The 20,460-nt window shown below is 37.9% G+C and overlaps 1 protein-coding gene across 4 annotated transcripts in view; it reads right to left on the bottom strand.

Moving 5' to 3' along the window:
• Positions 1–20,460, bottom strand: part of LOC111150925 (RAS protein activator like 2) — a 348,227-nt gene that overhangs the window by 149,165 nt on the left and 178,602 nt on the right. For all 4 annotated transcript variants that reach the window (XM_022508616.1, XM_022508615.1, XM_022508614.1 and 1 more), the window contains exon 3: positions 14,729–14,855. In XM_022508616.1, coding sequence (XP_022364324.1) covers positions 14,729–14,855 — 127 coding nt within the window. The remainder of the gene's footprint in view (positions 1–14,728; positions 14,856–20,460) is intronic.

Raw genomic sequence — 20,460 nt, forward strand, 5'->3', positions numbered from 1 at the left:
GCAGCCAAGGGCCTAGATTAAATCCCCAAAATAAATCTCGAGATGTATTATAAACAACTCCATCCCCACCTTTCTACCTCTATTATGGAACAGAATGATGAATTATGACTACACTTTAGAAGAAAGGAATTTGCCCAATTGTGTAAGTAAAAGTAGAAAAAAACAAACAAGGAAAGTCATGAGATACAGAAGCAGGATGTTTCCTAACATGTCGCACGTCAAATTTCTTTATTGGGTTGACTTAAACCCATCCAAGCAAACTGAGAAATATAATACCTACTCTATTATGTCACTGGGTCCATGATTTTGTAAGAATCAGAGAGAAGTGAAGTTTGTCTCAAATCAAAATTTATGTTGTTTGTGCTGCATTCTTCTTTCAAATCATAATAAAAATCTCATTTGATAAGGAAGCTGAGGCACAGTTAATGATGATGAGAAATGGAATCTGAATCCAGGTTGGGGCAACTTCAAAGCTTGTGCCCTTTCCAGTGCCCCACAAGTGCCTCTGATAAAGGCAGTCCTTCCAGAAAGAACAGAGAGTTCTACTCACAAGCATGAATTTTCTTTCTTAAAGCAATAAACCCTCTGTCTGTGAATTAGCTGCTAAATCTGCTTGTGTGATTTTGATATGCTTATTAATCACTTAAAAACCAAACTCCAACAACACCACGCATGCATGCTATCAAGCTCAAATGCGGCGAAAGAAAAGGTCATTTTCTTTCATTAAAGGAATTTATTTTCTATTACCGTTCTGTATAGAAACATGAACATCTCAAATACAAGCTGTGTACTACTAATAAAACCTTAAAAAGAAGCACAGATACCTTGTGCACTAGTAAAACCAATGATGTCAACAAGCCACGCAGAGGAAGAGTTTACATCAGACATTAGCAATCAGGCACCCCGGACGCTGTGACCTGCTAGCTCGGACCATTGCAGTTACCAGCGTCGCACTCACCAGAACCAAGTTGCAGCCCCAACTGTTTAGAGTTCTTGTTGCTGCACAATGGTATTTAGTAAGTCTCTAACTGAATTCATAAAATATTTCTCTGGAGTGGATGTGCTTTTCCCTACAGGAAAAAGAAGAACTTCCCACATCTAAAATGAAGCAGCAGCAGTCCTGTCGGCTAAGAGGTTCCAAGCTAGTAAAGAAGATAACCTACCAACAATTTGCTGCAAACATCAAGGACATACATTCAGTATTAGAGGGACAAAAAGAGCGGTTGGTTTCAGATGGAAATAAATGCTGGTGAATTCTGATTAGTGGAATGAAGAAAAAGACTGCCAAACCCCAGGACACACGGGATTATCATACATGCCCCCAACACTGAGGAAATAATAAAAAGTAATTTTCCCAATATTGGGGTGAAAAAAAAGAAATAATATCTTAACATGAGGTTAACATTAGACAGTAATCCAGATTCATAAAGTGGTGGTTTGAAATACAATAGTTATCCAACAACCCTAGTTCATATTTTATTTATTGAGTTTTTGTATAGGTCACTGGCAAATCTGTCATCTGAAGTGGGAAGCTGGGACCATGTTAAGAGCTGGAAGAGGATTATTTTGTTAGCCTAATGTGACTTTTTAGGCTCATCACTAATACTCCTTGGAAAACTGTGAAATGAAACAAAATAAAATTACTTATAAGTAATTTTTCTTACTAACGGTCTCTGAATTCTCATTATCCAATGTTACAAGAAACATAATAAAAAATAATCCTAACTAAGGTAAAAAACTGCATTCTCCAACCTTATATGAGGAAAGGGTTTCTATGGGAGATCTATACAGAATTAATTCTTCTGTATTTTACTATCGTGGTCTGTATTTTACTATCGTGGTCTTTGGGTTTTGAATTTGTGAGAAGAAATATAAACAAAAATGATACATTAAATCATAAGCACAGCATTTATGATCCCCAGAATACCTGTTCCCCAGCATTATTTCAGTTAGGTCTTATTTAACGTAGGGGTAAAGAGAAGAAAACATCCTTTCTAATATTCCTGAAAAATCCAGTAGAGTTCCTTTTATAATTTATTACGTTATAATCATCTAACATAAAAATGTCAAAGAGTTTCTAGTCCTCTTTAGTTAGAGTCAATTTCTCTTCTTTACTGCAGATAAATAAAAACTAAGCTGTTTTAATGGTCAACTAAATGTCCTGCTACAAATTCGTGACTGGAGAGTGAGACGAAACCCAGCTAATTTTAAAGCTGTGTATTTTAGTAATGCCAAGCTCACTAGCTGCCATCAATATAACATACCTTTCCAGTTAATTGTCTAAGATTTGAACTCATTGTTTTCCCTGTGTTTGAAATTCAACTTAAAGAACTGAACTGTCCCTTTCAGGATAGGTAAGTTTCTTCTTTCCCTTTTTCTCTCTCTTCATCTTTATTAAAGTTATGAGTATTTCTGTCATTATTACTACTTAAGAATACCAACCCATTCACTGGATTAAAAGTTAAAAGGTTAGGGGCACCTGGGTGGCTCAGTGGGTTAAAGCCTCTGCCTTCGGCTCAGGTCATGATCCCAGGGTCCTGAGATAGAGCCCCGCATTGGGCTCTCTGCTCAGCAGGGAGCCTGCTTCCTCCTCTCTCTCTGCCTGCTTCTCTGCCTACTAGTAATCTCTGTCTGTCAAATAAATAAATAAAATCTTAAAAGTTAAAAGGTTAAAAAGGGTCTGATAATGACGAGTTTGTCTCCTTCACATTCTGACCCACTGGGTCCCCGGTTTTCTCCTCAGAAGCAACCACTGCTAAAGCTTCTTCTGTATAGTTCTAGGGTTTTACACACACACACACACACACACACACACACACACACACACACTCTCTCTCTCTCTCTCTCTCTCTCATACACAGTTATATGCATATGGCATTTTTTTACCCAAATCATAGTACAATATACACGCATTTCTGCACTTGCTCCCCGCCCCCAACTCCTTAATAACGTATCTTGGAAGTTGTTTCAAATTACTACACACACGGAGCTACTTTATTCTTGATAGGGGCATGCCTCGTAGTCCATCATGCAGATTTAACATGAGTCATTTAAATCATCTCCTACGGATGGCTATTTCGGTTGGGTCTGCTCTTGTGTTATTATAAACAAAACTATTAGTTTCACAAGACTTGTTAATATACATGGCAATCCCTAGCCCTCCTCTTCTAACACTGTTCCTTCCCCAGGAACAGCTACTTTTATCTCTTTTAGCCCATTCTTTTGGTAGTTACCATCAAATCTTAAATAATATGGTTGTATTGATAGTTACAATTTTTCCCATTTTAGACATCGTTTTTTGACTTTCCTCTAAGGAAGATAAGAATTTGATTCTTTCCTCTATTACTACCCTAGAAGGTGCACAGATACTTCCTACTCTCTCACAGTCCCTATTTAGTTCCATAGTAATTTTGGTAAGGATAAGCAATATTGTGACTACGTGTGCTATGCAGAGTGCAGCCACACCATGAATCCTACATAGAATACAACCCTGTAGGATACGTTGGATACAGGATACAGGATACAGGTCAGGAGGAGAGATCCTGAAGGCAGACTGCCTGGGTTCAAATCCTATCTTTGCCATTTGTTAGCTGCCTAGGTATTTAGACAAGTTACTTAACCTCACTATGCCAGTCTCCTTACCTATAAATCAGTACCTTGTAGATTTACAAAGATTAAAAAATTAGTATATACAAAGTGCCTAATATGTAGAAGGTGCTATACAACCATTCTCTATGTCCTGAACTACATTTTTGTTTTTCCTGTAGTTGTTGCCTGATTATTATTCATTTGTTTAAATTTCTATATGCTTATTATTAATTCAATCCCAAATTTGCTTTAATCCTATTTTTGTTGTTTAAATTCACTCCATTATATCACTTTTGTCTTCTTGGAGAAGTCTTTTCTATAGCCTTCTGACTACTGTAATCTGAACTGGCTGTCCTCATTTTACAGCTGGTATCGTTGTTTATTTAACTCAGCTCTCGCTATAGTGTTTTCCTAAGGGGGTCCCTTTGTCTTCTCCCTTGTGTTGGATCTCTTATCCTATATTCCACATCCTACTCACTCCTGGTGAAGAATAGATTCCATTAGCTTTAGGAGAAATGATGTGTAGGAGGTAATTTTTTGTTTAAATCTTGTATGCCTGAAAATGTCTATTTTATTCTCATGGGTGAGTAATGGCTTATAGCTAAACATAGAATTCTAAGTTGGAAGTTATTTTCCTTCAGAAGTTTGAGGACACTCCTCATTGTTTCCTAGCTTCTGATGTTGCTGAAAGGAAGTCTTAGGCCATTCTGATTTCTGATCCTTAGAAGATAATCTGTTTGTTCTTTCTTTGGAATTTTGTAAGACTATCTCTATGTCGGGATGCCTGGGTAGCTCAGTTGGTTAAGTGTCTGCCTTTGGCTCAGGTCATAATCCCAGGGTCCTGGGACTGAGTTCCACATCGGGCTCCTTGCTCAGGAGGGAGCCTGCTTCTCCCTCTGCCTGCTGCTCCCCCTGCTTGTGCTCTCTCTCTCTCTCTCTTTCTGACAAATAAATCATTTAAAATATTTAATATTTTAAAAAGGGAAAAAAGGACTGTCTCTATGTCACTAACAACAAATTAAAATTGAAATTTCCCCCCAAAATGTGACTTGCCATAGGAAGCTCTTTCAATCTGGAAACTCTCATCTTCACCTATGGGAAATTTTCTTGAATTACTTTGCTAATGATTTCCTTTCCTTGTTTTTCTTTTTCTGGAACTCATTGTTTTCATGTAGGACTTCCTAGATTAGCACTCTAATTATTTTATCTTTTTTTCCCCCTCTACTTTCTGGGATATTTCCTTATTTTCATCTTTTAATCCTTCTATTGAGTTTTATTTGTTACAATTTTTTTCAATACACGGAAGCTCTTGGGCTTTGTATCACATTCAGTTCTAATCTCATGTATGTAGTGTTTCATCTGTCTGATAGTGATGCTTTTTCTTTACGTTTTCTATTCCCTGCCTGTCTCTGTTCCTCCAAGTTTCTTTTTTCCTTTTGTTTGTTTTGGTTTTTCTCTTTCATGTTGGAGGCTTTTCTTCAGATGTCTACTAGTGTTGGGAATGTCCCTATCGTGAGATCTTTCCTCTTAGGATGGTTAAAATCCCCAAACACTACTCCTCCAGTCTTTTGCCTGAAGGGTAGGGGCAAGCGAGGAAAGACAGATGGAGGGTCTCATCATTCTGTCTGCAGATGCTCACTTAATTTCCTTGTATTTGGAAAGTGTTCTGTACTCTCAATTTTGCCTGGTATGCCCCAGCCTGGAGACTCTTAGGTTCCCGCCCCGACTCTCCCCGGGGTGGGGCGGAATTAATCTGCAGTCTTAGAATAGAATAGAGTAATTGCTCAGTGGAATGGGGAAGAGGAGACCTAGGGATCTACTTCCATTTGTTCCTGATACCAGCAATTCCTGAACTATTTAAAGATTCTGTAGTGAAAATCAGGTTTGTTCTTAGCTTTCTTCATTGCCAGACTAAGATTTGGCTTTCTCAAGTCAGCTAGGTTATTTATCACATTCTGTTCGCTTTTCAGCTTTCAATTTATTGTTGTTATTATTATTTCATCTGGTTGCTCTCTTCCCTCTCATAGGCTTTACCCTTCAAGGACCATGTCTTTAAAAGAAAATCCCTTTACTATATAGTTATCATGGAGTTTCTGGAAGGAATAAAATTAGATGCTTATGTTCAAACCACCTTTTTCTTCCCAGAAGTCCAAAGTCATTCTTGAGTGCTCATGCCACTCAGTCCTCCTCCCCCACTCAATTCTCCAACCACCACTCTGGTGTGCTATGATTAATACTGCATTAGGGCTAGTCCTAAGAGGCCGCTCGCCTGGGCATCACATGGTAAGAGGATTCTACCCAAGCACTCTTGGGCATGGATCCCCTTACAGCTTGAAGGTACAGGCCAGGTTGTATTGAGTTGCATATACATGGGGCTTCTCACGATGTGGGACCAAATTTGAAAATTCTAGCCTGGAATTCTAGATTGTTACAAAATATATAGTCAAGGTGGAGGCACACAACCTATTTTATTTTGATGTGTTTAAAAAAAAAAAAAAAGTTTGTTAGAGACTAACTTAAATATTAAGACATCAGATACAGCTTTGTAATAAACCCAGCAAGCAGCTGGTCCACAACTCAGTGTTGACTTCTGTCCTGGTTTCTCCTTCTTCGCCTGGTCTTCTGGCTTTACAACAACCCTGACAATAGCCTATACAAATGACCTACACAAATCTGAAAAGGAATCTCTCATTTAGGAACTTTACTGCCATCTGCTGGAAATTTTATGAAATAACTACAAATCAATGACTTGAGCCTCCCCCTGGTCCTTGGGCAATTCCAAGTAGCAGTGTGTTGGAACCACCTTAATAGAAGTGAACAAATCTCTGCTGTACCAGAATGAGGATGGGGAAGAGGATAAAAGAACAAACTGGGAACCCAAACTTGCATTTACAAGTCAAAAGGAACTGTGATCTGGCACCTTGACTTAAAATGAGAACTGATGTCCTCAGAGAAAAAACTGTTCTACACCTCTAAATCCAGCTCATCAGAGTAAAATAAAAATTGGCTTTAGTAGGTTAGCCTGAGAACTGAAGAACTAGTTTTTATTTTATTCCTACTAGTTTTGAGTTCTAAATAACTTCCAAAAGAAATCTAGGAATGTGTGAAAAAGTAACTGACAGTGAGGAATTCAGTTGGCTATCAAACGCAAGCTACCTCTTTCCAGTGGACAAACCTGATTAAATCAGGTTGGCAGGCAAGTCGGTTCTGTTACGATACTTGGTTTGAAAATGTGAACGTTACGCCACAACTGACATAACAGGGCACAACCTGTGATTATGTGAATTTGTTTGTTTATGCATGATTTCGTCTGTGAGAAACACTAGGTGAACAAAGAACAGTGTGCCCAGCTGAGAAGCAAGGCACAGAGGAACACACAAAATGCTCGGACACGTCATACTTCAAACCCCTACCAGCTACCGCACTTCACCATGTGTGCCACAAGCCACGCTCTTCCACGTCTAGTGGGACAGCAATGTTCTATTCAGGTGCCCAAAACCCCTCTTCCCAACACTTCATATCAACTTATAAATTATTCTGATGCCTACTGCCACAAGTAAATTTCTCAGTTTTTTTTCAAGGGAAAGTACTATATTTATTGTAGTATTTATATATTTTGCAACCACTTAACACATGTAAAAACGTGCTACCATTTTTATCTAGTTTCCATCCTTTTTAATGTGTTATTGACCAAGTTTTTTTAGTATAGTGCCTCTGATCCCCTTCTCCCCTAAGCCCTGTGATTTTTATTGTGCAATTTTGCATAGTGTTGTGATTTTTAGAAATACATATTCCACATTATAGAACTCACTGTATGTGGCTATTTTAACCTAGAGTCAAGCCCATTCTTCGAGAATATTATCATCAGCATTACATGCATATCTTAGAGAATTTTACAGACTTCAAATAATTAATGTATACTGGTTCACAGTTTTTAAGAAAACTCAAAACTACCTAAACAAAAGCTTCCAGGGACATATTCCAGGGACTTCCATCTTAATTATTCATGATATTTTTGATAATTCTTTTTTTTTTTTTTTTTTTTTTTTTTTTAGAGAGAGAGAAAGCACACAAGCAGGCAGAGAGGCAGGCTCCCTGCTGAGCAAGGAGCCCGATACGGGACTCGATCCCAGGACCCTAGGATCATGACCTGAGCTGAAGGCAGCGGCTTAACCCACTGAGCCACCCAGGCGTCCCGATATTTTTGATAATTCTTGAGCTCATTTGACCTTTCCTCAAAAATGTATGTATCACTGAAATCTAGAAATTATAGAGTATAAGTATAAAGGCTAGATATTATGCAGCTATCTAAGCATGAGCTTACTTACTAAATGTTGGTGATAGTCTTAGTCTATTAAGACATTTCAAAAAAAAAAAAAAAAAACAACAACAAGGGCTGCCATTATCCACTGAACTCTAACATTCTAAGCTAAAAATATCAGGCTACTGATTCTTTTTCATAACTGTTTTGGTCATTTAAATATATATTACCCTAAATTGCAAGCTCTGCCTCTATTGGTTTTATATAGATAAATATATATTATAAATCCACTATATATTATGTCACATTATATATCATATACATATATTTATAAAAGTTTAGTATTAGTCCATTTATATTTATATTAGCCAATTTATATTACCCTAAAGCACAAGACCTGTTCTATTGGTTTTATATATATATCATATATTATGTAATATTATATTATGCATATTTTATATATATATATGTTTAATATTAGCCAATCTAAATATTGAGTACTATGCCATACACAGGAATTATTTATTGGCATTTTTAATTCTATTATTTGAAGGATTAAATGGAAGGATATATTTTTATATTACATCTTTATTATTCACATGTCCCCTTCTTTCAATATTATTATTACCACCCTATTATTTGTCCATTACCACCCTATATATTTACAGATGCTATATATTTCTAGCACCTTGAAAATATCTCAAAAATTATCTAGATACTCCTAATAATGTCTTGGGAATAAAGAGACTCATCATTTGTTTATACATAAAGTTAGAACTAAGGCTACTTTAACAGAGAAAGAAGGTCAGAGTTAAAGCTAAGGTTTGAATAATCAGTATCCTCTAATAATTTTGATTAAAAGAGTTACATTTTATAATAATTTTATAATCAGCTCAGAGAGGATATTCTGCTTTAATATTAATTTTCTTCAAAGTTGCCTCAGTTTTTTATCACTTAGGTTAAAAAACTGAGCAATCCATGGGGAGCCTGGGTGGCTTAGTGGGTTAAGCCTCTGCCTTCGGCTCAGGTCATGATCCCAGGGTCCTGGGATCGAGCCCCGCATCAGGCTCTCTGCTCAGCGGGGAGTCTGCTTCCCTTCCTCTCTCTCTCTGCCTGCCTTTCTTCCTACTTGTGATTTCTGGCTGTCAAATAAATAAATAAAATCTTAAAACAAACAAACAAAAAAACAAACAATGAAACAAAAAAAGCCTTAGCAATCCATAGGTACAGGGTTGGCTTTTCCTCAATGTTTTTCCAATTTGGTCCCTTTTTTGATGGTGGTATTTTAAAATTTTTGGCTTCTTCATTTACATAAACATAAGAATGTGGACAGCTAACTTTGCCTCTAAAAGGCTTGAAATATTCTCTCCTAGGGTTTGCTAGTGTATATCAAAGGCATACTATGTTAGATTATAATTTTTTGCATATTTATCAAATGCTTCTGGGTTTTGAGGACTCCATGATATGGAAGCATATTTACTTATCACAGACACAGTTTTTTAAAAATCTAGAGATTTTGTAAGTAAGACCATTGGGGAAACTTTATGATTTTATCATAATATAATAAAACAGAGGCATGAGACTCTGCAGTTTTGAGGTACCAGATGTCTGGCTTTGAATTTGCCAGTTCAATTCGAACCTTCTGTCTGAGAATTGAGAAAGCACAGAGTTATGGGTGTTTGGCATTTTCTAATTAAGCCAGCTTTTTGGTTATGTTTATGTTTACATTATGCTTATTACGTTTATGATGTTACCTGCAACTAAGTATTCTTGCTCATTCCAGGCTCGAACTTATTTTTGCCCATCTGAGCATGAGAGCGTGAACCTTCCTGTTATGTGAGAGAAATGCTGTAAACAGAATGGACAGTGCCCAGCTCACTTGTGTGCTATCCACCAGCCAGCAATAGACAATATACGGTAGTAGATATGGTTTCTTCCATCAATGTACACTTTACAAAAATGCTGCCCGTTGCTCAACTTTCCCCCTTCCCCTATTTCCCAGTGTTATTTGAAGGTATTTGATGGTTTTCTTTTTTTTATGATTTCATTCATTCATTCATTCATTCATTCATTCATTTTAGGAAAAGAAAGCAAGAGTGTGAGCAGGGGGAAGGGCAGAGAAGAGAGAGAATCTCAAGCAGGCTCCCTGCTAAGTGTGGAGCCTGACGTGGGCCTCGATCCCAGGACCCTGAGATCATGGCCTAAGCCAAAGGCAGATGCTTAACCAGCTAAGCCACGCAGGCTTTTTTTTTTTTTTTTTAAAGCTGAATTCATGTAGGTTGCATTTACATTGAAAATTAAACTTTACTAGTTCTAGTTCACACGGTCAACTTAGATATCTCCCAATATTGTTAGTATGCAAAGACCCTCATATCTGAAGAAATAATTTCCTTTTGAAAATTAAGCAAATCATTCTTTGCATGGTTTGAATTTGAAAAATCTTTGATGAACAAATTAAAATCTGGATATTGTCACCAGGGCTAAGTAGTTTTTTCCAGGTTTTCTAAGTCTGGAGATGAGTGCTCTAGAGATGATGTTCATATGCCTTAAGAAAACATCTCATTTTCAGTGGGGAAGAATTTGGTGTATCAAAATCTGTGTCAAACGCCAGTTTATAGGTAAATTTTAGTACCACTCCCCACTCGGCTGCCTCATACCCCATACACACTTCTTTTCCCTGTTTCTGACATTTATTAGGTACTCATCAGTGTAAATTTGCCCATGTTAAACAACGTGTAAGGCACAAATATATGCCTTTCCATCTTTTTACATTCCAAAGTTCTCTCACCAGTTTGAAATCTCTGATGTACAGTTACATTGGCAGCCACTATAAAAGTTCTTCCCAGATCTTGTACTGTCCAAGAGCTCCTTTCTGTTTTACATCCTCTGAAGTAGAGTAAAAGGGGCATGTTTTTCATGAGTGGGCATATCTCCATAGATGACTGTCTCATACCTGAAAACAAAGTGTGTTCTATGATTTTACATCTGCAAAACCAGATCAGTGTTTGGGGTTCCTCTACAGAAGAAGAACAAAGAGAATCCAGAGCTTGCAAAGTACAAGAACCACACAAGACCAGAAGGGTTGCCCCATACACACTTGATGCAACTGTCTTATTTGGAAACAAAATTCTGGATTTTTGTTCTCTTTGCAGTGCTTCTTCATCTTCTTAAGCTCTACATGTCGTTCCAGGACTTCATCTTCTACCTACACACATTTCCCTGGTGATTTCATTTAACCTCATGGCTTTGAATACCATCTCTTTGCTAAAGGTCTACAACTGCTATCTCCAGTCTGTACTTCTCTCTTGATTTCTACTTGGGTGTCTAATAAGACTGTCAAACTCAGTATGTCCAAAATTGAGCTCCTGGTCAATCCCATTTTCAAATGTGCTCCTCCTAGTCCATCCCATTTAAGAAAAAAAAGATCACAATTTCATTCCCCTAGCTGCTCTATCCAAAATTCTTCACTCTTCTACTTCTTCCGTCCCACATCCCATCCAACAAGGACGTTCTGTTGGCTCTACCTTCAAATCCAGAATCTGGCCACTTCTCAGCCCTTCCACTACAACCACTGCAGCCCAAGTGCTAGCATCCTTGTGTAGATTATTGCTGTGACATCTGAACCAGTCTCTGAATCCTCATTCTTGCATCCTTACTCATACTAGAGAAGCCAGTGGCTCCCCATCTCACAGAGTAGAAGCCAAAGCCCTTAGGATGACCTCCAACACCATCATGATCTGCTTGCCAAAGAGCTCAGTGATGTCATGATCTACTACTCTCCCCCTTGTTCATTCCATGCCAGCATCACTGCACATACGCTGTTCCTGTAATACCTCAAGCATATTCCTACATTGTACTAGCTGTTTCTTTTGGTGGAACACCTCACCTTCAAGTAGCCACATGACTTACTCATTATTTTACCAGATTTTTACTCAAATGTCACTTAACAAGAGGCATTCCTTGGTCACCTCAACTAAAATTATACTTCCTTGACACTTCTTATCCCCATTCCCTATTTTATTTTTTTCTTTGTACTCATCACCAACTACCATAGCATAAATTCCACTTACTACTCTTGCTTATTATTGTCTGTTATCCTCAATAGAATGTAAGCTCCACAAAGGGACAGATTTGTGTCTATTTTTTTCACTGTTATATCTTGAGTGCCTAGAACAGCATCTGGCACATAGTTGTCACCCAATAACTATTTGCTGCATAAATGAAAGGGTTTTTAAAAAACAAAAAATAGGGACGCCTGAGTTCCTCAGTTGGTTGAGCAGCTGCCTTCGGCTCAGGTCATGATCCCAGCGACCTGGGATCGAGTCCCACATCGGGCTCCTTGCTCGGCAGGGAGCCTGCTTCTCCCTCTGCCTCTGCCTGCCACTCTGTCTGCCTGTGCTCACTTGCTCGCTCTCCTTCTCTCTCTCTGACAAATAAATAAATAAAATCTTAAAAAAAATAAAAATAAAAGCCACACAATATGCCACAATAACAACACGTACTCTAATTAGTCATCAATAATCTATCTTCCTAACTACATAAGAATCTTCCAAAGGCAGAAATTTTATCTTACATCCCTTTTCATTCTTAGGGATTGGGATAGAATGTTATATATAATAGAATGTTACACTCAGTTAAATCTTGAAGCAGAAAATTTTGCCTAAAGACAAATCCCTAGGAGACAAAGGTAGAACAGAATAATTATCTAATTCAACATTAGACTGGCATGTAAGGAAGGATGGCTCTAAAAGTAGTCTTTTCCCCTCTGATACTTAAGAGCCATAGCTTCCAGTGCTAATTTAGGACATCCACTCCAAAAATGATCATGGACATCATGAGTCTGGATGGCTACCGCACTTGTAGTCAAGGACAGAGGTACAAGGTTGGCTCTGGACTAGACAACTTGGCCACTCATTTTAGTTTATCTCTGGGACCAGCATCTGGAATGGTGGAGATTTTTAAAGAATCACTATATAGTTCTCTCTTCTATATAACTGTTATAAATCTTCAGACTATGATTATACTTCCTCAAAAGTAAGTGACTTTTGGGGCGCCTGGGTGGCTCAGTGGGTTAAAGCCTCTGCCTTTGGCTCAGGTCATGATCTCAGGGTCCTGGGATCGAGCCCCACATCGGGCTCTCTGCTCAGCAGGGAGCCTGCTTCCTCCTCTCTCTGTCTCTGCCTGCCTCTCTGCCTACTTGTCTGTCGAATAAATAAATAAAATCTTTAAAAAAAAAAAAGATTCTCTCTCTAAAAAAAAAAAAAAAAAAAAGTAAGTGACTTTTGTGGGCCAAAGCTCAAACAGTCAAAGGTCCCTGGAGAAGTGGCAAAGAGAGTCATCAACATAACATTACAAGTAATGACAGCAAAAGAGGTGAAAGAAGGTGACTCTGAGCCAGTACAAGCCACACAGAGCCTATATATGAAATACAAATAGGCTGCAAAATGGTTACGCCCAGACAGGTTTGCAATGTTTAGGCTCACACCTAAACTGGTTTGAACACATGCTAAGGAAGTACAGTGGAAATAAGATGAGAGGAAATCTTAATTTTCCCAAGAATGAATCCTTGGAGAAAAGTGTTTGTTCACCTAATTTTTAGAAAAGTACAATTGTTACAGGATAAGAAAATAATAATAATAAATAATGGATTCAGGTTCCAACCAAGAGTTCTGAGTTCCATTTAGAAAATGAAATGAAGAAAAAGGCAAAACAACAACAACCCAACAAAACAAACAAAAAATCCCCAAAAGAAACAAACAAACAAAAAAACCCCAATCCAAAAAACCAAACTCTGATTTTCTTTCTTTTTTTTTTTTAATGGCAGGATTTCCCTTGTTTTTAAAGATTTTATTTATTTACTTGACAGACAGAGATTACAAGGAGGCAGAGAGGCCAGGCAGAGAGAGATGGGGAAGCAGGCTCCCCACCAAGCAGAGAGCCTGATGCGGGGCTCAATCCCAGGACCCTGGGATCATGACCTGAGCCAAAGGCAGAGGCTTTAACCCACTGAGCCACCCAGATGCCCCAAACTCTGATTTTCAAAAATAAAACCAAACTCACAGAGTGATCCATATTAAACAACATAGAGACAATAAATGATTCCATATTATCTACCTATCAAATGTCCATGACTTAATGTCTAGGCTCACCAAGCAAATGATAATACAACAATGCAAAGCACCAAAGCACTCCCTACTTTTCATATTCTTTTATCATATTTAATCTTAATTATGTTTCTTTAAAATTACCTGACATGTCTAAAAATCTAAATATCCACTGGTAAGCACACAAATCATCAAGCAGCACAGAAAAAAATGTTGTTTTGATATTGACATTAATTCCTTTGGTGTGTAACAACTGAAGTTTTTTTGTTTTTTTCCCCCCATTTCTCTCTTTTGTCACCCACTCCAACCATGAATATAACTTACGTGGGACATGTAAAATTAGCTCAGCTAAATTAGCCTGATCCGACATTACATAAGGCAGCATCAGTAGCTGTGTGAACAGGACACAAACTACTTAATACCAAGTTTCAACACAACACTGGCTCCCCAATGACCCTCAGTGCTTCAACAAGATCGCTTAATGCTCTTTCAAAATTTAAAGCCAAGGAACAAACTCAGAAACAACACTTGACCTAGGAAGGGAAAGCAAAGGTACTAGCACTCAGATAAATTTTATCTCTGTAAAATAACTTTGTCTCCACTTGGTTGTAAAGAACAGAACTTTCTAATGATTACTAACTGCACATTAACATACTATAGTTCAACCTTCTTACTTAACAGGAAAAACAGGATGTTTTGTGTTATTCTAACCCTCAATAAGAAGTCCATAAATCAACAGATAAAAGCTAGGAATTTTTTCCTTTTATTAGCTTACCCAGTTTGGTGGCGCCCTCTGGTGGGTACTCAGGAAACTGGCCCTCGGAAGGGACACTGACGGTTCTCCTCAGGCATCGCCCTTTGGTGGAATCTGTCTGCTGCTCCTGTCCTCCCTCCACAGGTATCTAGAGAACCAAAAGAAAAGGAGATGAAACTTGCCATAACTACCTTCTGACTGAATAATATTTTTAGTTAATAAAGACAGGAGTGTGTAATCATTAGAGCACAGTAGACAAAGCGTAGGACTCAAGTAGTAACAATGGTAAGATATTACCAATCCTTTGTCAGGAAATATTTCTTTAAAAATGAAGCCTGAAAGATCTGGAAAGGTGAGTATGTAAATTAGCTTACCTGAAGTACATACAAGTCATATCCAGGTGCGTACCTGCTTTGGGAGCTCTGAAAACAAAACACCCACACAAATAAAAGATTCTTTTATATCAGAAACTAGTTCGCAAGCTCCAATTCTGGCCACTGCTCAAGAAGGTAAATGGAAATCAAAGCCAACCAGAGAGACTTAGCTGCAAAACTCAATTTAAGGAAGGTTTTGTTACATAAAAGGAATAAAATCACCCAAATTCTCTTCAATTTTATAATTAAGCACTTGGAGATAGTGAATAAAACATTTTCAGTGGAAACTTGTATAGCTACTTAGATAAAATGGCGTATTTTCTTCTAAAAGTGAGATTAGTTTTTAAAATCCTAAAGATTTTTTTGCTGGCATAATTTCAGGAACATATCAAGTGTTGTTTGTATATATGAGCTAAGAAATATGAATGGAGCAAAAGCTCCCTAATACCAATAACTATCTTAAAACTTACTCGCGGATTATAATTGTAAAGTAATGCAATGACCCTAAGTTCATTTTTTTTTTTTTTTTTGGTAATATGCTAAAAGATTTTTTTTTTTTTTTTTTTGGTAATATGCTAAAAGATTAAATCATCTTAGTTTCATGGTAGAGGGCAAAGACTTTTCACAAAGATATTTTACCAGAATTAACAACAGTATTGGTAACATCTTAAATCATCTGGCAAAATGGGTCAGTAATTAAATATAGTTCCCAATTTCTTCTGGCTCCAATATTGAAATTTCAACAAATTTCAATAGTAATGATTGGCACTGAGTTCTTACTTTGCTGAAGGCTAAGGAATTTACGTGTGTGACATTATGAGCAAGTCATTTTTATTATTATCCCCTTTTTACAGGTGAGGAATAATTTATTTCTCCAAATGATTACAGTGGACACATAGAGGACGGACATCAACTAATCCAGAAAAATTGGGATAGATACAGGCTTAACTGTAATATGCCTCCTGCCTTGCCTCAGTAGCCCTACCCCTACAACTGGGGTCACGGGTATGATAGGAAGGGAAACTCTCTGTGTTATGGAGAATTTGAAGGGCAAAGTCCTAATATCTTCATAGAAACCGAAAGTTTGCACACTCTTTATAGGACCAAAAAAAGCGGTAACTATGGTTACCTCTTGCACATTTAGAAACCACAAGGCAGAATGAAGAAAGGTAAAATTCTAAAAAAGAAGGGGAGACAAAATAATAGCATCAAAAGGACATGAACTCTTCCAAAAGTACTCCAGAATATAAGACTTTACGAACAGGGATGCTGGGGTGGCTCAGTCGGTTAAGCTGCTGCCTTTGGCTCAGATCATGAGCCCAGAGTCTTGGGATCGAGTCCCGCATTGGGTTCCTTGCTCAGCGGGGAGTCTGCTTCTCTCTCTGCCTCTGCCTGCCACTCTGCCTGCTTGTGTGCTCGCTCTCTCTCTCTCTCTCTCTCTGACAAATAAATAAATACAAACTTTTAAAAAAGACTTTATGAACAGTAAGCTAAATCATGCATCCATCTTCAGGACAGAAATTATATTATCTCTACTTAAGTAATTAAAAGAGTAGTACCAAGAGGTTAGAGAACTCCTGCCTAGTTAAGAAAGACAAAAATGTATTCTCGACCCACCTTCAAAGTAGGATAGAATGGGAGTAAATGTTGGAAAAAAAATAGTTTGAATCTTTGAACAAACAGATGAACCTAAATAAACACAGCCATTTTTGCTATAGCTCTAAAAACGCCTATTATCTGAAATAATGAAGGCCTAAGCCACACAGGGGAAAAAAAAAAAAAAGTGGTTATTTTTTATATTTTAGGAAGGAATGACCCATAATGATCTTTTCTGTGGAAATGTATAGTAACTGTATCCAGAAAAAAGAAAGAAATAGCTTAAACTATCATATGCTTTGTCTCTAACATTATTTAAGGAAGAGAAAAATAAAATATACCAAACTTCGTATTTGGGCCTAAAATTCACTCACACAACTATTTTGTCAATGTTTTAATGTAGATTCTTTGCCTCTCATTCTTGAAACTTAAAATATGATCAGTTTTATTCAAAGTATCACTCTTACAGGTTAGGGCATTTAACCTCTGATTCAGGATATGAGAGAGAACAGTGTTGACTTTTACTTTAAACCTGCATTTCTTAAGAATATTTTACTTTTACAACACTATTGATTGATTCTTACCTAAAATATTTTTTTAAAGCCTATTGATCTACTCTCTGAAAATTAGAGGGATCATATTCCAAGGATCTTCAAATGAACTAAGCTGGAGTTCACAAATCTTAGAACACAGCCAGAAGAATCCGTTTTAGAAAGTCAACTTTAGAAAAGCAATTTTGTTCTTTCTGATTGCCCTAATTCAGTTTACTAGTTCACATTTGCTTGTTTATACTGAATAAGTCCTTAAATATTAAATCTTCCTGGTTTTAAAACATGAGAGGAATTTTTCTTTTCTTTTCTTTTCTTCTTTTGCTTTTGTTTTTTTAATCTCTTTGCCTTTATACTATACTTCTGAATGCTTTTTTTCCTCAGGGGAGCAGGGAGGTTGGGTCAAGTGCTCTAATTAATTCCATTTTAAAGGTTTATTTATTTATTTATTTGAGAGAGAGAAAGTTGGTGGGGGGAGAATCTGAAGCAGACTCAATGCTGAGCATGGAGCCCAACACAGGACTAGATCCCAAGACCACGAGATCATGACCTGAGTCAAAAACCAAGAGTCAGATGCTTAACTGACTGAAACCCCACACGCCCCTTAATTCATTCCATTTTAGATGAGGAAGGAACGTAGTAAGGAGTAGATGGCTTCTCAGGCTTTTAAGATTTGTTAATAACAAAGTCCAACTGAATCTCGGACTCCTGGTCCTCTTTGTTAGTTCGAAACCATCCATGGCAATGAAGAGCAATACGGCGCAAATAAGTCAGGCTACTTGGAAAACATTATATGTAGAGGTGTATATTATATGTATAATATACACCTCTACATTGTCTGCAAAATCCCCCTTTGTTTTGTTTAGAATTATATAGGAATTATTTTTATTTCAATCTGAATACATACACGTTACACAGATAGTCAAGTACAGGAAACCAAGATCATACTAACAGCAAAAGAAAGCAGTCCTGGGGCGCGGGCCTGGCGCAGTTGGTAGGTAGAACATGCGACTTGAGATAGTGAGTTCAAGCCCCATGCTGGGTGTGGATCCTACTTTAAAAAAGGAAAGAAAGCAGTTCCTAAAGAATGCTTAAAAAATGTTGGTGTCTATCCTTTGACAGGCTTTTTAATTTAAAAAAAAAAGGTGGGGGGGCGCCTGGGTGGCTCAGTGGGTTAAGCCTCTGCCTTCAGCTCAGGTCTTTCTGCTCAGCGGGGAGCCTGCTTCTCCCTTTCTCTCTGCCTGCCTCTCTGCCTACTTGTGATCTCTGTCTGTCAAATAAATAAATAAAATCTTTTAAAAAAAAGTACTTCCTCAGCTTTCTTATCTCCTTAAGTAATGGCTCTCAAAGCAAGTGGCTAATCTAGGCCCCAGCATCAGGATCACCTGGGAAATTGTTAGGAATACACATCCCCAGGGCCTACCCACAACCTATTGAATCAGAAACTCTGGGCGGAGGGGCGGGATACAGCCCAGAAACCCATGTTTTAACATGCCTGCAATTGATGCGTGTGCTTAATAGGGCTGAGAATCACTGCCCTAAGGTGTTGTTTCTTTCCTTCCTATCCTGGCTAAGTTTCTTCAAGTATCATCCATGACAGAGGTTCTCAACCTTGGCTGCAATTTATAATCACCTAACGGAGCTGTAAAAACACTGATGCCTAGACCACTCCTAGACATGCTGAGTTCAGGGGCTGGAGTGAAGCCTGGGTACTGAAATTTTTAAAACTTCCCAGGTCACTCTAACGTGCAAGGAAAGCTGGGAACCATGGACCTACTCTCAGTCCCTCTAGCACCAATTATTCTTTTATTAATCCTTGACCACCAGTACTAAGTGGTGTGGAGGGATAAATGTGGAGGCATAAATAAAATCACTTAGCTTTACTAACTCTCAACTTCTACATGTCTGAGGCATGATCTTTCTTGGTCTCTCAAGCTGCATGCCTAGGGTGGTAAGGCTTTAAAGAGGTCTCTCACTGGAGTCAGGTCTCTGTCATTGTTCAGGACAACCACTCGGATCTCCACTTCTTCTCAAGACTTCAGTCACTCTCTGAAATACCTAAGTAGTCTTGCCCTGAGCATGTGTAGTCTGGCCCTTGGTCAAAGACTTGCCAGTATCTTTTCCAGCAGATTCTAGCACTTTCACCTATAGAATTCTGCTCTCTGCCTCCTCAGCACTATGCTTGGACTTCAGGCGGGGAAGCAAAGTTAGAAAATGGTACATAGCAGAAAGCGAACACAATGGAGACGATCACTGTCTTTGGCTGTGTATTGTCCAATGCTTGAAAACATATTATATGAATATATATAATCTCTAGTTTTATGGATTTGGTTGTTTTTTTGTTGTTGTTGTTTTTGTTTGGTTGGTTGTTTTTTGTTTTTTTTTTTTTAAACAATGGGAGGGCCAGTCTTGTACCAGTTAGTCCATCATGGCTGGTGCCCAAACCTCTTATTATCTCTTATCCAAACTACTAATACCATCTTTTCATTGGTGACGTTCTGCCCCTTAAATCTATCCTTTACACTGTCATCAGAGTATTTCCAAAATGCAAATCTGCAAATGCAAATCTGATCACGTCATTGTTCTCCTTCACCTCCAGCTGTGGTTTTCTAAGGCATGATGGTATGTTTGTATGTGTGAAGTATGTGACAGCAGGGAGATATCTCTCTGCTTCAACCAGAGCATAATTCTGAGTTTATCTGCTATATAGGGCTTCTGCATAAGCTTTTCCACAAAGAAAATGTTCTTCTGAAAGTGTTTAAAACTATCTTACAGAGTAAGTGCAAACTCCCTAATACAGTATACCAGGTTTTCCACAATCTGGCCACCGTCTGAGTGTCCAGCTTCATTCAGATTTTACATCAAACATTTCCCTAATATATTCCCTATTTTGTAGTTCAGTGCTTTGCTTAGTTGGTTCTCTCAGCCTGAAATATCTTTCCTCACTCTTTTCTTACCTATACCCACCAAGCAAACTCCTATTCATCTTAACGCTTAGGACAGGCATTACCTCTTCCAGAAATCTTCCCTTTCCACTAATTTCCTAAGGGAAGGTTAAGGTACACCTCCTTGAGATTCCTCCAATAACCGATCTTTCTCTGTCACTACATGTATTACACTGAATTGTAATTACTCATTTGTATAACTAATCCCATGTAAGTCAATAGCTTGTACCTTACCAGTCAATCCCCAAACCTTAAAATAGCTCCAATCCACAAATGCATGAATGAAAATT

This window comes from Enhydra lutris, unplaced genomic scaffold (assembly GCF_002288905.1).
Source record: "Enhydra lutris kenyoni isolate GAN:26980312 unplaced genomic scaffold, ASM228890v2 scaffoldscaffold24, whole genome shotgun sequence".
Taxonomy (NCBI): Eukaryota; Metazoa; Chordata; class Mammalia; order Carnivora; family Mustelidae; genus Enhydra; species Enhydra lutris.